General features: G+C 32.9%; 1 protein-coding gene across 1 annotated transcript in view; it reads right to left on the reverse strand.

The window, feature by feature from the left end:
* Positions 1-716: 716 nt before the first annotated feature.
* Positions 717-12,490, reverse strand: part of LOC143227950 (formin-binding protein 1 homolog) — a 41,082-nt gene continuing 29,308 nt past the window's right edge. Inside the window, exons 8-16 of the mRNA XM_076459300.1 lie at positions 8,837-8,983; positions 7,460-7,669; positions 6,763-6,881; positions 6,186-6,319; positions 5,980-5,993; positions 5,639-5,799; positions 3,925-4,061; positions 2,662-2,867; positions 717-2,393 (exon numbers count right to left, since the gene is read on the reverse strand). Of these exons, the coding sequence (XP_076315415.1) occupies positions 2,710-2,867; positions 3,925-4,061; positions 5,639-5,799; positions 5,980-5,993; positions 6,186-6,319; positions 6,763-6,881; positions 7,460-7,669; positions 8,837-8,983 (1,080 nt within the window). The 3' untranslated portion in view covers positions 717-2,393; positions 2,662-2,709. The remainder of the gene's footprint in view (positions 2,394-2,661; positions 2,868-3,924; positions 4,062-5,638; positions 5,800-5,979; positions 5,994-6,185; positions 6,320-6,762; positions 6,882-7,459; positions 7,670-8,836; positions 8,984-12,490) is intronic.

The following is a 12,490-nucleotide window of genomic DNA, read 5'->3' on the forward strand; positions in this document are numbered from 1 at the left end:
GCCTATTAATTCTCAGAGATTCTATCTTGTCAAGATTTCTGTAACTAATACTGCACTTCAAGACGCATGCCTTCAAATAGCAGCAGAACAAGAACAGCTGTAGTGTTAAAATATAACTAAAGGAGATAGATCTTCAACAAGTTTGAACAGCTTTAACAAACCCAGAGCTATCCCACAATACACCACAGCTACTATTTTACAAAAGGAGCAGTTTAAGAAATATCTCATTGAACCTCGAAGTCTCACTAAGATAATATCGTAACACTAGTCCTCTCACATTGAACCTCGAAGTCTCACTAAGATAATATCGTAACACTAGTCCTCTCACATTGAACCTCGAAGTCTCACTAAGATAATATTGTAACACAAGTCCTCTCACATTGAACCTCAAAGTCTCACTAAGATAATATCGTAACACAAGTCTCTCACATTGAACCTCTCACATTGAACCTCAAAGTCTCACTAACACAAGTCCTCTCACATTGAACCTATCTCACTAAGATAATATCGTAACACAAGTCTCTCTCACTAAGATAATATGTAACACAAGTCCTCTCAAGTCTCACTAAGATAATATCGTAACACAAGTCCTCTCACATTGAACCTCAAGTCTCACACTAAGTCCTCTCACATTGAACCTCAAAGTCTCACTAAGATAATATCATAAACAAGTCCTCTCAATTGTCCAAGTCTCACTAAGATAATTGTAACACAACCTCACATTGAACCTCGAAGTCTCACTAAGATAATATCGTAACACAAGTCCTCTCACATTGAACCTCGAAGTCTCACTAAGATAATATCGTAACACAAGTTCTCTCACATAAGGTTTTTAAACAAATTATTCTTTAGCTTTTCCCCTTTGTGAACACAAGACATGAATACAAAGCATCTCGTGCATATCTCTTGTTCAATCAAAATTCAATTATATAATTTTCTATGTTTCTCTCACAACCAGTTAACATTAGGTATATATAATCAGTATCAATGAGCTACTTCTTACACCACATATTTCTAAACCAGTTCCACCTTGTTATGACTGAAAATAACCATCAAAGATTCAGGGTTAAGAATTGTTGGAGACATACAAACTGTCTTGTATAACTCTACCAATTAACCATTTTAATCAACTGAGATAATATACTGTACAAAAATATTCCTAAATCATTTGCTGCAACTTCAAATATTTCTTTTAGCCAAACAAACTAGTGTATTACTGTATCCAATAAGTTTAAAGAAAATACAGTTTCATAATAGAATTTCTGTACTACTAAAACACATCTGTAAATGATGGCCTACAACAATAAGTTAACATTAATAGCACACTTACTGATTACTGCTCTATTACAAGCTACAGCTTGTAACTAAAAACAACAATAAGTTGATGATTCTAGCCAAACTTCACAGTTCAGCTCATCTTTGATACCCCAGGAAAGTATGGCCTAAAATATAAAACTTATAATTATCTCTGTTTACAATCTTTCAGCAGTTTTCTTCAAAATGGAAAAGAATTATGTTAATTTTTCTTTCTATTTCTATAATAGACTGCGATGAGTAACCTCCAACATTTGTTCATATCCTAAGTGTTCCTTTTGTACACTGCTGTTTTGACAAAGACCCCCCCCCAATAAAAGATTCGTTGGTTTTAAGTATTTGATCAACACAATATTATAAACCATTCCAAACAATCTTCTTATTACTAATCAGTATGAGATTATATAACATTTGAAAATAGTGGAAACATACATTTTCCAGAGTTTGTATACAATCATCTCACCTTTAACTAAGCAGCATAAATAAAATCATGGTGTGAAGAATTGGATTAGAATTTTCACAAATTACTTACCGTAGTATGCATTCAATTTTCTCGTGTCGATAAATTATAATAAAGAATACATTGACATGAAATTTGTTTTCCTAGTTTATGTGACATTTCAAACAATAAAAGCGTGTTACAATGGAATTAGGCTCAGAAAGATTGTCTGCTCAAAATGTCGCACAAACTGAACAACCAGGTGCTAATTTAGATATGCAAGTTTATTCTTTATTATCTTTTATCAAGCTATCTCCTCACGTTTATTCTGTAATCAGCTGCGTAACATGAGTCTCTTTTGATCGCTGTCTATAAAAACAAGTTGACAAAAAACAGTTCACGTTAGCAACATCTTCACTTTCAACAGTAAGCTGAATACACATTACTTCTCTATGGAAACACTGGACCACTTGTGGTTTGGTTGATAAAATCACACACAGATTCACTTTGGGAGCAGATTAATTGGTTAGAAGCTCCTAAGTTAGCAGCAAAGAAACTTCCAGGTCTGGAGATAAGTTCATCAACTTTGTGCTGAGTAATAGACTGTCAGTTTGGTTGCAAAATAAAACTCACAAAGAACCTGGATTTAAAAATATAACAAAAAGTAATAAACACAACCAATATTTTAATATTTTGTTTTTAAAGCCAAGATACTAAAATGTTCTGCATCACAAAAATTTGAAATTAAAAAGCTTTATAAACATTTCCAAAAACAAAACCTTAAAAATTTATACAATTTAAAATGAACTCTAATTTGTTTTAAAGACCTTTGACCACTGAGAATACTTTTTTAAACTTTCAATGCATAAAAACACAAATACATGCAATTATTCAAAGTAAATGTCTACCTGTATACTGTAGTCCTCACATTACTGTATATTAAACAAATCTGGTGGTTAACAGGTGTTATAGAGAAAAGACTGAATATAGGATGTTGGCACGAAGCCTTCTTCAATGTCTCCTCGGCGAACCCTGGTCCAGCCATCTCCTTGGTCCAATTCTAGGACTTCAAGTTCTTCCCCTTCTACCATAGGGATGGACCCCTCACTTTGAGCTGTACATGACATTCATATGAAATATTGGACTTTTAGAATAATTATTCCAATTAGTTCATTTCAGTTTAATCTCTTTTGTACAAACCTACCCAAGAGATGTCTGTCTATGTGAACCTACCCAAGAGATGTCTGTCTATGTGAACTAACAAACCACAAGAAAGGTAATTAGTAAATAATGCCCAATGCCAATTCTTGGGTTACTTTTGTTTGATCAAACACTGGGATCTGACTATTACTCCTATAATACAGTCATGTCCGAAACATGTTTCTGTAGCAAGAGGATGGAAGCCACAAGTCTTAACATCCAGTCTAGACACACATCAGCCACTAGGACACACCCAGTTCTTCATGCAAGTAAAAACAATGATTTGAGGTTAATTTTACCATTGAAACTATAAAATATTCTATTGGATCAACTACACAGTTTGTACAACTAAAAAGAAAATAAAATCAGTCACTGTTGTTTTGTAAATAACAGTTTTTTAACTAAAAGTTAACAGATGTTTTATGAATGATATTGGTATTAAGAGATGAAAGAATCTAAAGTGACAAGACATTCTTATAGTGATCTGACTTTATAGAAATCTCTCATATGTTATATACACCTCAACAGCTAAATTAATTATAGGTTTATGTTTTTGACAGAAAATATCTGGTGTCAAATTTATTCTATATTTACTGCATTTAACAGTGGGTTGTACTTTACCTTTAGCATGTTAACTACATGATTGGACAAAACAGTACTGAGAAGGTAACTTAGCAATCCCATTCCCACCAGTTACAGTAAGGCTTTAGTTTGGAATGAAAAAAAATATTTATAGTTTCCATAATTCATTCGACACTTCTCATTTTAATAACCTTAAGTAGACGTTTTCTCTACTTAAGAACCAATTTTCCATATGGAAATTATTTTTAACAACATGTACTGCCTATTGCAGCTGTAATACTAAATGTTTGAGTAACTTTATAACAGTATCTATACATGACACTATCAAACATTACTTCAGTCTAAGCATTCTACTGAACTATACTTAAGATAAAAAAACTCAAACTTACCATCAAAAGCATAGAGGGCTCTTGCTGTACCCAGAACAGGTAGAGGGTCCAAATCAATATCTATGTTCACTTCTTCTTGTGTATCAGTGAACACTTCAACTTGAGGACCACTGATGTGGAACGGACCAATCTCCGGACTATAGGAAGATCCAGTTATGTAAAGTTTCATTTTACACAAACTACCCAAAGCACTTTGCGTAAACTACGACTTGAATGTTGTATAAATTTCCACTTCAAGCCCTCTAGAATATTTCCTTTAAAATGTTCAACTTGCAACATTGACTAAACTTTCATGTTGTGGTATTTCACACACTAGCAGCTATTGTCACATTCAGTACAATAATGGTTACTACACCATGATTTTTCTCTGTGCATGAACTTAATGTGAAAAATCAGTTACAAGTCTCAGTCTATGATGAAATTTGTGTTGCTATGTCATAATATTTCATTAAAAGAATGTGAGAAACACAACACGTTCATAAGCCAATCAGAACTGGGACAACAAATGCGTTAAGCGTGAGACTACATTATAACGATAATCTGTAACAAGCAATATACCTTTATGCACAAGTGTCCTTTAGCATGTCATTCCTGACATTACAAAATCTGGCATGACATACATACAATAATAAATTCCATGCTGGTGGATCGGTCAGTTGGATGAAAACAAGTAGTAACAGCTTCTAATAGTTTTCTTTATGTATGTTGCCCAACAAAATACTGATAATTTAGAAATAATCCATTATGACAACAAATAAAGGCTGTAACAGTAGTTAAAGACAAGTTGCTTTATGATGCTAAACCATAACAGAGTAGAATGACATTTATTAAGAAGTATGCTGGAAACAAATATCAAAATTCAAAAGCCAGCTGCACTACCTAACAGATAAACTAGGATAACTGATAGACTTAAACCATGACAAATATATTAGTTAACCCACAATAACCATATCATATATGCCAGCCAATAAAGACATTAACTACAATTCTTGATAAAAAGTCCCCCAATCTTTTCCTTTATAATTATCTTGCTTGTTTTCTGTCTGCAAATTTAAGAACTAGAGAACACAACCAACACGTTTCACATGATGCAAGATAGCACTCATTTTTATATTAAAAAACTACCAATCCTTAAAGCTAACAATTTTTCTTAATGTTCATCTATTAGCAACTTAAATGTTTCTGAAATAATTGGAAGTTAAATTAAGACTTAATATAAAATCCAACAAACATTTTTTTGAAACCTTTCAGGTTTTATACCAGTTTAATTCTGTTGAAAAGGAATTTTTGAACAAAACAAATTGTAATATGCACGCTTCTGTAAACCATTAAGAACCACGTTATGTCAACAAATAAAGTTTTATTAATACAGGGCACTGACAAAAGGTTATTCAATCAAATAACTAGAAATGAATCAGAAAAACTGTGAGATGGGCTGTCTGCCTTAGTACAAATGACAAGTGATTGTTTGGCAAACTTAGAAGGCCAAAAATTATATTTTACTACGTTCCACATTACATAAAGAATCTCCATTCTCCATAGATATTAACAGTGAGATACAGCTGGTACAGGAATACCAAATCTCAGCAGTATTTGGTGACTGTTCATCAGTGCACTTGAGAGATTTTTTAAACACACTAAACCAAATCCGTTTCCCACGATTACTAGATCCATCTCCAAAATTTACCTTTAAAGGTATTTATAACTCACTTACCCATTTGTTGGAGGTAGTACAGCATTTAACAACATACTTCTGTTGTTGTTGACACTGGAGTCGGATGCACTCCGCGACATGGAGTCGTCAGAATAGCTGTGCCTGTTACCTTTATAACTTGTAGGTGTTAATGTTATGCCTTCTGCTTCTGAAAGAAATCCCTAAAAATGTGTTGCATAAAAACATATACTGATTTATTTAGCACACAAGTAAAACATTTTTAGTTTCCAAATGAAGATTCTTCGAAATAAAAATTAAAAACTTTATATATTTAAAAAATGTTGAGCATGTTTATTGTTTTAAAAACAGTCCTACATTAAATTAAAAGCCAGTTACCTAACATCAGAAGGAAAAACTATTTTACAAAACAAAAAACAAAAACCATATTTTTTGAAAAGTACAATCAACAAATTTTCCTGGGATGTATTTCACTAACTTTTCCAAAATTCTCCAATACATAAACTTTTACCAATAATATTTTCACAAATATGCTTTGAACAACAGTATTTAAGTTGAAGTAGAAACTGCAAGTTTGAGGACTGAATACCTGGAATTTTTTGAAACTCTGCTTGAAGCTTCCCAAGGTTGTGTCCACTTTCTGTTAACTGACCTTCGATGCTTGTTGGATCGCCCATGGCTGGATTCTGTTCATATGCTAACTTCATCTTCATCAAGCCATCCCTGTGATGAGACAGAATATCTAAACATATGCTACATCTGTGGTAAAACAGAGAGGGGGAATGGTTTCATAAAAAAAAAAATTACTGAAAATAAATAATAAGTTACAAGTTAATATTAAATGTTCATTCACACACTAAAACTGCAAACTATTGATATACATTTAGAAAACAATGTACAAAATAAGAACAAACTACAATACCCCAGGCTTTTGTGAAGCTTGTGCAAGATGCTGTGAAGGTAATGTTATATTAGTGTTAAACTTCTATATATAATTAAATCATTCCAAACAAACTAGAGTGCAAAATCAACTACCATTAGAAAAATATCCAGTTCTTTTATAAATACATTAACCAGCTAATTGAAGATTGTCAGTAGTCTACATCTTATCTCATAACTGATAGTTGCTACAAGTAACTTAAGTTAGACAGGTAACTGTTCCTCACCTTGCAGCAGTTTCCTGTTGGATTTGGTTCTGTACAGAGTCAAGTTTTTGTTGAAGTTTTTTCTTCCTCTGATTTGGGGGTAAATCACCATAGTCTTCCTTTATTTCATCAGTCTGAGTCTATCAGAATTAACCAGAAGTTAATTAAGAAATACCTGATGAAGTAGACGTTAACTAGAGACTACTCATGATGTGTAACTGACCACGTTAATCCGATAGTGTATCAACTGACAAGTTACGTAGATACAACTATTATTAACAATGATAAAAGCTTGTTGTAACTGTACATTTGTAACAGTTTCTCTTACTACGCATTTAAGTTATCTCCAGATCTTATAATTTAATATTAAACTATTGCAAATGATGACTACATACAATTAAATGTAGACTTGAAAATAACATGCAATACCCCGATATTTCTTTTAAGATCTAGCAGAGTCGTTTAAAATCTTTCACAGTTTCAAATCGTGTTGCCTGTTTAAAACAAAACAATTTACCTTCTAACACAATGTGTTTACTACCTCTAACTCAATAAAACTAATAGTATTATAGTCACACAAACCATTTTTGATATTAAAGCAGTAAAGAGGAAGTTAAATATACCAACAAACTAGTATAGAGAAACTTAAATCACATTATATCCAACACAAGTATTTTAAAACCAATGAAGGAAGATTAAATCAATGATTATTTCTTACTTTATTTGAACCAAAAATTCCAAATATTCCACCACGCTTCTTCACTTTTCCCCCAGTAATGGTACCTTTAATAGTTTCTGTTTTGAAAGGAGATACAGTGTGCAGGCTTGTGTTCCCTTCACAATTTTTAATGTTACTGAGATCCTCAAAAGGGTGGTCCTCTGGTGGTGAGAAGCCAGACTTAAACTTCTCAATGACTAGCCTAGAATCCTAATTTGATAAAAATAAACATCTGTTATGTTGCACATGAGGATAAAGATTGCACACAAGGGAAACGTACAGCAACTGTACATTAAATGAAGCTAATCTATGTCTTTATTTCACATGTTCACCACCTAACAATCATTACGTTCCTTTAAAACAATATTTAAAAAGCTGTAAGATTCATATTGGGTGATCTGTTCACCAAAGTGATACTTCATGTCCACAACAGATTCAAAAACAGAAGATCAGAGACCCTTATGGTTGAAATAATAATCAGTGATGTCGAGAAAACCCACTTGTAGAGAAAAATATATATGTAAAAACAGCTCCTTTGGGTTGAGAAAAGTTTTTACATAGAGGAGAGAACAATGTTTTGACCTGACGATGCCCGAAGAAGGTCGAAACGTTGTTCGCTCCTCTATGTAAAACATTTTTTCAACCCAAACAAAATATTTTTACACATTTTCCTTATGGTTGAGGCACTTCCACCTCCAGTTTTGAATAACACACATTGATTTTACATTATGACAAATTTATATTGACTTCCAAATTTTACATTGAATTAAAATTTTTCTAAATATTACACTTGTGTTTTGGCTTTGTATTTTACACGTCATTGTTTTAAGATAACAAAAATTATTTTTGTAATAAAAATAAGGTAAGTTACACTATGTAACAAAATGTTTACTGTTTCTTGTTCCTGGACAGAAAGTGTTATTTACCAATTGCTTATGCCTAAAATAAATGAAAAGACCTATTTTTCTCCTCAAACTTTGCTTTTGTGACCTGGGAGCGTATAACAAAAACATGATGGGAGACTATATTTGGGGACTGATACGTGAAAGTGATTTACATTACAGTCGCAAATCTCGAAAAACTACTCACTTCTAAACATTTCTGTATAACTGTAGTATAAATACATGTAAATCTTGATTCATATGTTGTTTTATTCAAGTCTTGTGTAAATGAAAATGTGCAAATTTGTCCGTTTTTACATAGAAAATAGGTTAATTTCTAAATTTGATTATCCAGGTCACAAAACCAAAGTTTGAAGGAAATAACAGCAAATTTCTGTACTTTTACAACATAAGCAATTAAGAAATAACACAAACTATCCAGGAACAAAATTTGTGTTACATAGTGTTATTGGATAAAGTTTCTTCCAATACTTGCCTCTTTTGGATCTATAGTTTCCGCAGCGTTCACTATACCATCAAGACACTTACAGACAATAGGAAAAACATGACGCTGAATATCAGCAAATAATTTAATGAAGTTCTGAATGCAAGCAATCCTTCTTTCATCCATGTCTTGCATTTGCTGAAATAAATAAATATGGTACAATTATTGTATACAAAACAAAACACAACAGTCACTTCTACAATGTACATTTGGAAATTGAACAAAGTAAAAAAAATAATTTTTAATAAGTACTTTCATGCTAGGTTTTCCATATATAAATACCACAATATGTCGGGTTCTTCTCCCTATTTATTAGTTTCCACTAGGGTAACAGGTTTTCCAAATCTAAATTCCACAATATGTCGGGTTCTTCTCCCTGTTTGTTAGTTTCAACTAGGGTAACAGGTTTTCCAAATCTAAATACCACAATATGTCAGGTTCTTCTCCCCGTTTGTTAGTTTTAACTAGGGTAACAGGTTTTCCAAATCTAAACGCAATATGTTGGGCTCTTCTACCTGTTTGTTGGTTTCAACTAGAGTAACAGGTTTTCCAAATCTAAATACCACAATATGTTGGGTTCTTCTCCCTGTTTGTTGGTTTCAACTAGAGTAACAGGTTTTCCAAATATAAATACCACAATATGTTGGGTTCTTCTCCCTGTTTGTTGGTTTCAACTAGAGTAACAGGTTTTCCAAATCTAAATACCACAATATGTTGGGTTCTTCTCCCTGTTTGTTGGTTTCAACTAGAGTAACAGGTTTTCCAAATCTAAATACCACAATATGTCAGGTTCTTCTCCCCGTTTGTTAGTTTTAACTAGGGTAACAGGTTTTCCATATCTAAATACCATAATATGTCGGGTTCTTCTCCCTGTTTGTTGGTTTCAACTAGGGTAACAGCTTTTCCAACTCTAAATACCTCAATGTCGGGTTCTTCACCCTGTTTGTTGGTTTCAACTAGAGTAACAGGTTTTCCAAATCTAAATACCACAATATGTTGGGTTCTTCTCCCTGTTTGTTGGTTTCAACTAGAGTAACAGGTTTTCCAAATCTAAATACCACAATATGTTGGGTTCTTCTCCCTGTTTGTTGGTTTCAACTAGAGTAACAGGTTTTCCAAATCTAAATACTGCAATATGTTGGGTTCTTCTCCTGTTTGTTAGTTTCAACTATGGTAACAGGTTTTCCAAATCTAAATACTGCAATATGTTGGGTTCTTCTCCTGTTTGTTAGTTTCAACTAGAGTAACAGGTTTTCCAAATCTAAACACAATGTGTTGGGTTCTTCTCCCTGTTTGTTGGTTTCAACTAGAGTAACAGGTTTTCCATATCTAAATACCACAATATGTTGGGTTCTTCTCCCTGTTAGTTTCAAGTAGGGTAACAAATTTTCCAAATCTAAATACCACAATATGTCGGGTTCTTCTCCCTGTTTGTTAGTTTCAACTAGGGTAACAGGTTTTCCATATCTAAATACCACAATATGTTGGGTTCTTCTCCCTGTTTGTTAGTTTCAAGTAGGGTAACAAATTTTCCAAATCTAAATACCACAATATGTCGGGTTCTTCTCTCTGTTTGTTAGTTTCAACTAGGGTAACAGGTTTTCCAAATCTAAATACCGCAATATGTTGGGTTCTTCTCCTGTTTGTTGGTTTCAACTAGAGTAACAGGTTTTCCAAATCTAAATACCACAATATGTTGGGTTCTTCTCCCTGTTTGTTAGTTTCAAGTAGGGTAACAAATTTTCCAAATCTAAATACCGCAATATGTTGGGTTCTTCTCCTGTTTGTTAGTTTCAACTAGGGTAACAGGTTTTCCATATCTAAATACCACAATATGTTGGGTTCTTCTCCCTGTTTGTTAGTTTTAAGTAGCGTAACAAATTTTCCAAATCTAAATTCCACAATATGTCGGGTTCTTCTCTCTGTTTGTTAGTTTCAACTAGGGTAACAGGTTTTCCAAATCTAAATACCACAATATGTTGGGTTCTTCTCCTGTTTGTTAGTTTCAACTAGGGTAACAGGTTTTCCAAATCTAAATACCGCAATATGTTGGGTTCTTCTCCTGTTTGTTAGTTTCAACTAGGGTAACAGGTTTTCCATATCTAAATACCACAATATGTTGGGTTCTTCTCCCTGTTTGTTAGTTTCAAGTAGGGTAACAAATTTTCCAAATCTAAATACCGCAATATGTCGGGTTCTTCTCCCTGTTTGTTAGTTTCAACTAGGGTAACAGGTTTTCCAAATCTAAATACTGCAATATGTCGGGTTCTTCTCCTGTTTGTTAGTTTCAACTAGGGTAACAGAGATCACAACTTACTGCAGGAGATGCATTTAATACAATGTTTTTAAGAAAGAAAAGTTTTGGTGAAATGTCTAATGTATAGTTTAAAAACCTGTTTTGTCATTTGATCCAAGTTTCAATATACTCCAAGTCTTCCACTACTTCATTAATTCCCAAATGCAACATAACTTAAAATTAATCAAACCAGAATTGCCAGGTATGTTTTTCAATTGCAGACAGATCTAGTCAAACAAAGGAACTACAGCCACGTTTGGAAATGTTTTACAGTAGGTTAAATGTAATGAGCTGAGATAAACTTTTACTCTCAAAACAAGTTCTTTTAAATTTCATATCATCAGTCATGTTGACCTTTATAACTAAACGTCTGGGAGAAAGGCCTATGTTGCTACAACTTTGTTTCAATGATGGAAAGCAAAGAACAAGATTATAAATAATAAGTCTGAAAGGATCGGTGGAGAACAAAACAGAAAAGTTTGGATTAAATTTCCCTTTACATACTACAGTATGTTTTATTTTAACTTCTGTTAAACCGTCAGAATCCTATATTGTGTAGAATTTAGTAGAAAAGTACGACAAACCAATTAGCTTCTGTTCTGTGAGCTGGAATATTGGAAGGAGTCTAGAAGGGTATAGGAAACTTTGGCTAACGAGATGCTTAAAAACATAATACCTGAAAGTACTTTTATTTAAACTGTGCCAATAATTCACTTGTTAATAAAAAAAACACAATGTTAAAGTGGGTTTGAAAATTTTGTCCGTCAGCATCATGGCTGCACAGAGTAACACGTTATGAACAGCTGATGCCTTTAACTTAGCTATTTTTGACAATATAAAATACTAATTAGCCCAAAGCTTTTCATATTAGTGAATTTCCCAATAAAAAAAACAGCATATAATGACTAATTATTGCAATTGTTTATGACTTTCTATTTAAAAGTAGTCCTAAGGTATGTTTCCTGACAACAAACTGTCATTATTAACCTTTCTACGGAGATTCCACAACTGTAGGTAAACATCTATGTAAAAAAACAACACATTATAATATCAGGAAGACACAGGATTGCACCAAATTTGTTAATTTTAATGGTCAAGACAACCCACAACTACAAAAATACATATGCACTGATAACTGACAACCTCAAGTCATTTGAGACAATGTTTGATTAAAAAAAAAAAATTGAGAAGGTAGGGGGGTTATCCACACAAAAACAACATTTGTATGCAAGTTTAGAGGTAAAGTCTGTACCAAAAGAATCATTCTTATATATAAAGCTTGGTCAAGTTCTGTAAAATGGCCACATTTTATATATGTATAATGTAATGTTACACAGAAGAGCAGATAG

This window comes from Tachypleus tridentatus, chromosome 10 (genome assembly GCF_004210375.1).
Source record: "Tachypleus tridentatus isolate NWPU-2018 chromosome 10, ASM421037v1, whole genome shotgun sequence".
In the NCBI taxonomy this organism is placed as follows: Eukaryota; Metazoa; Arthropoda; class Merostomata; order Xiphosura; family Limulidae; genus Tachypleus; species Tachypleus tridentatus.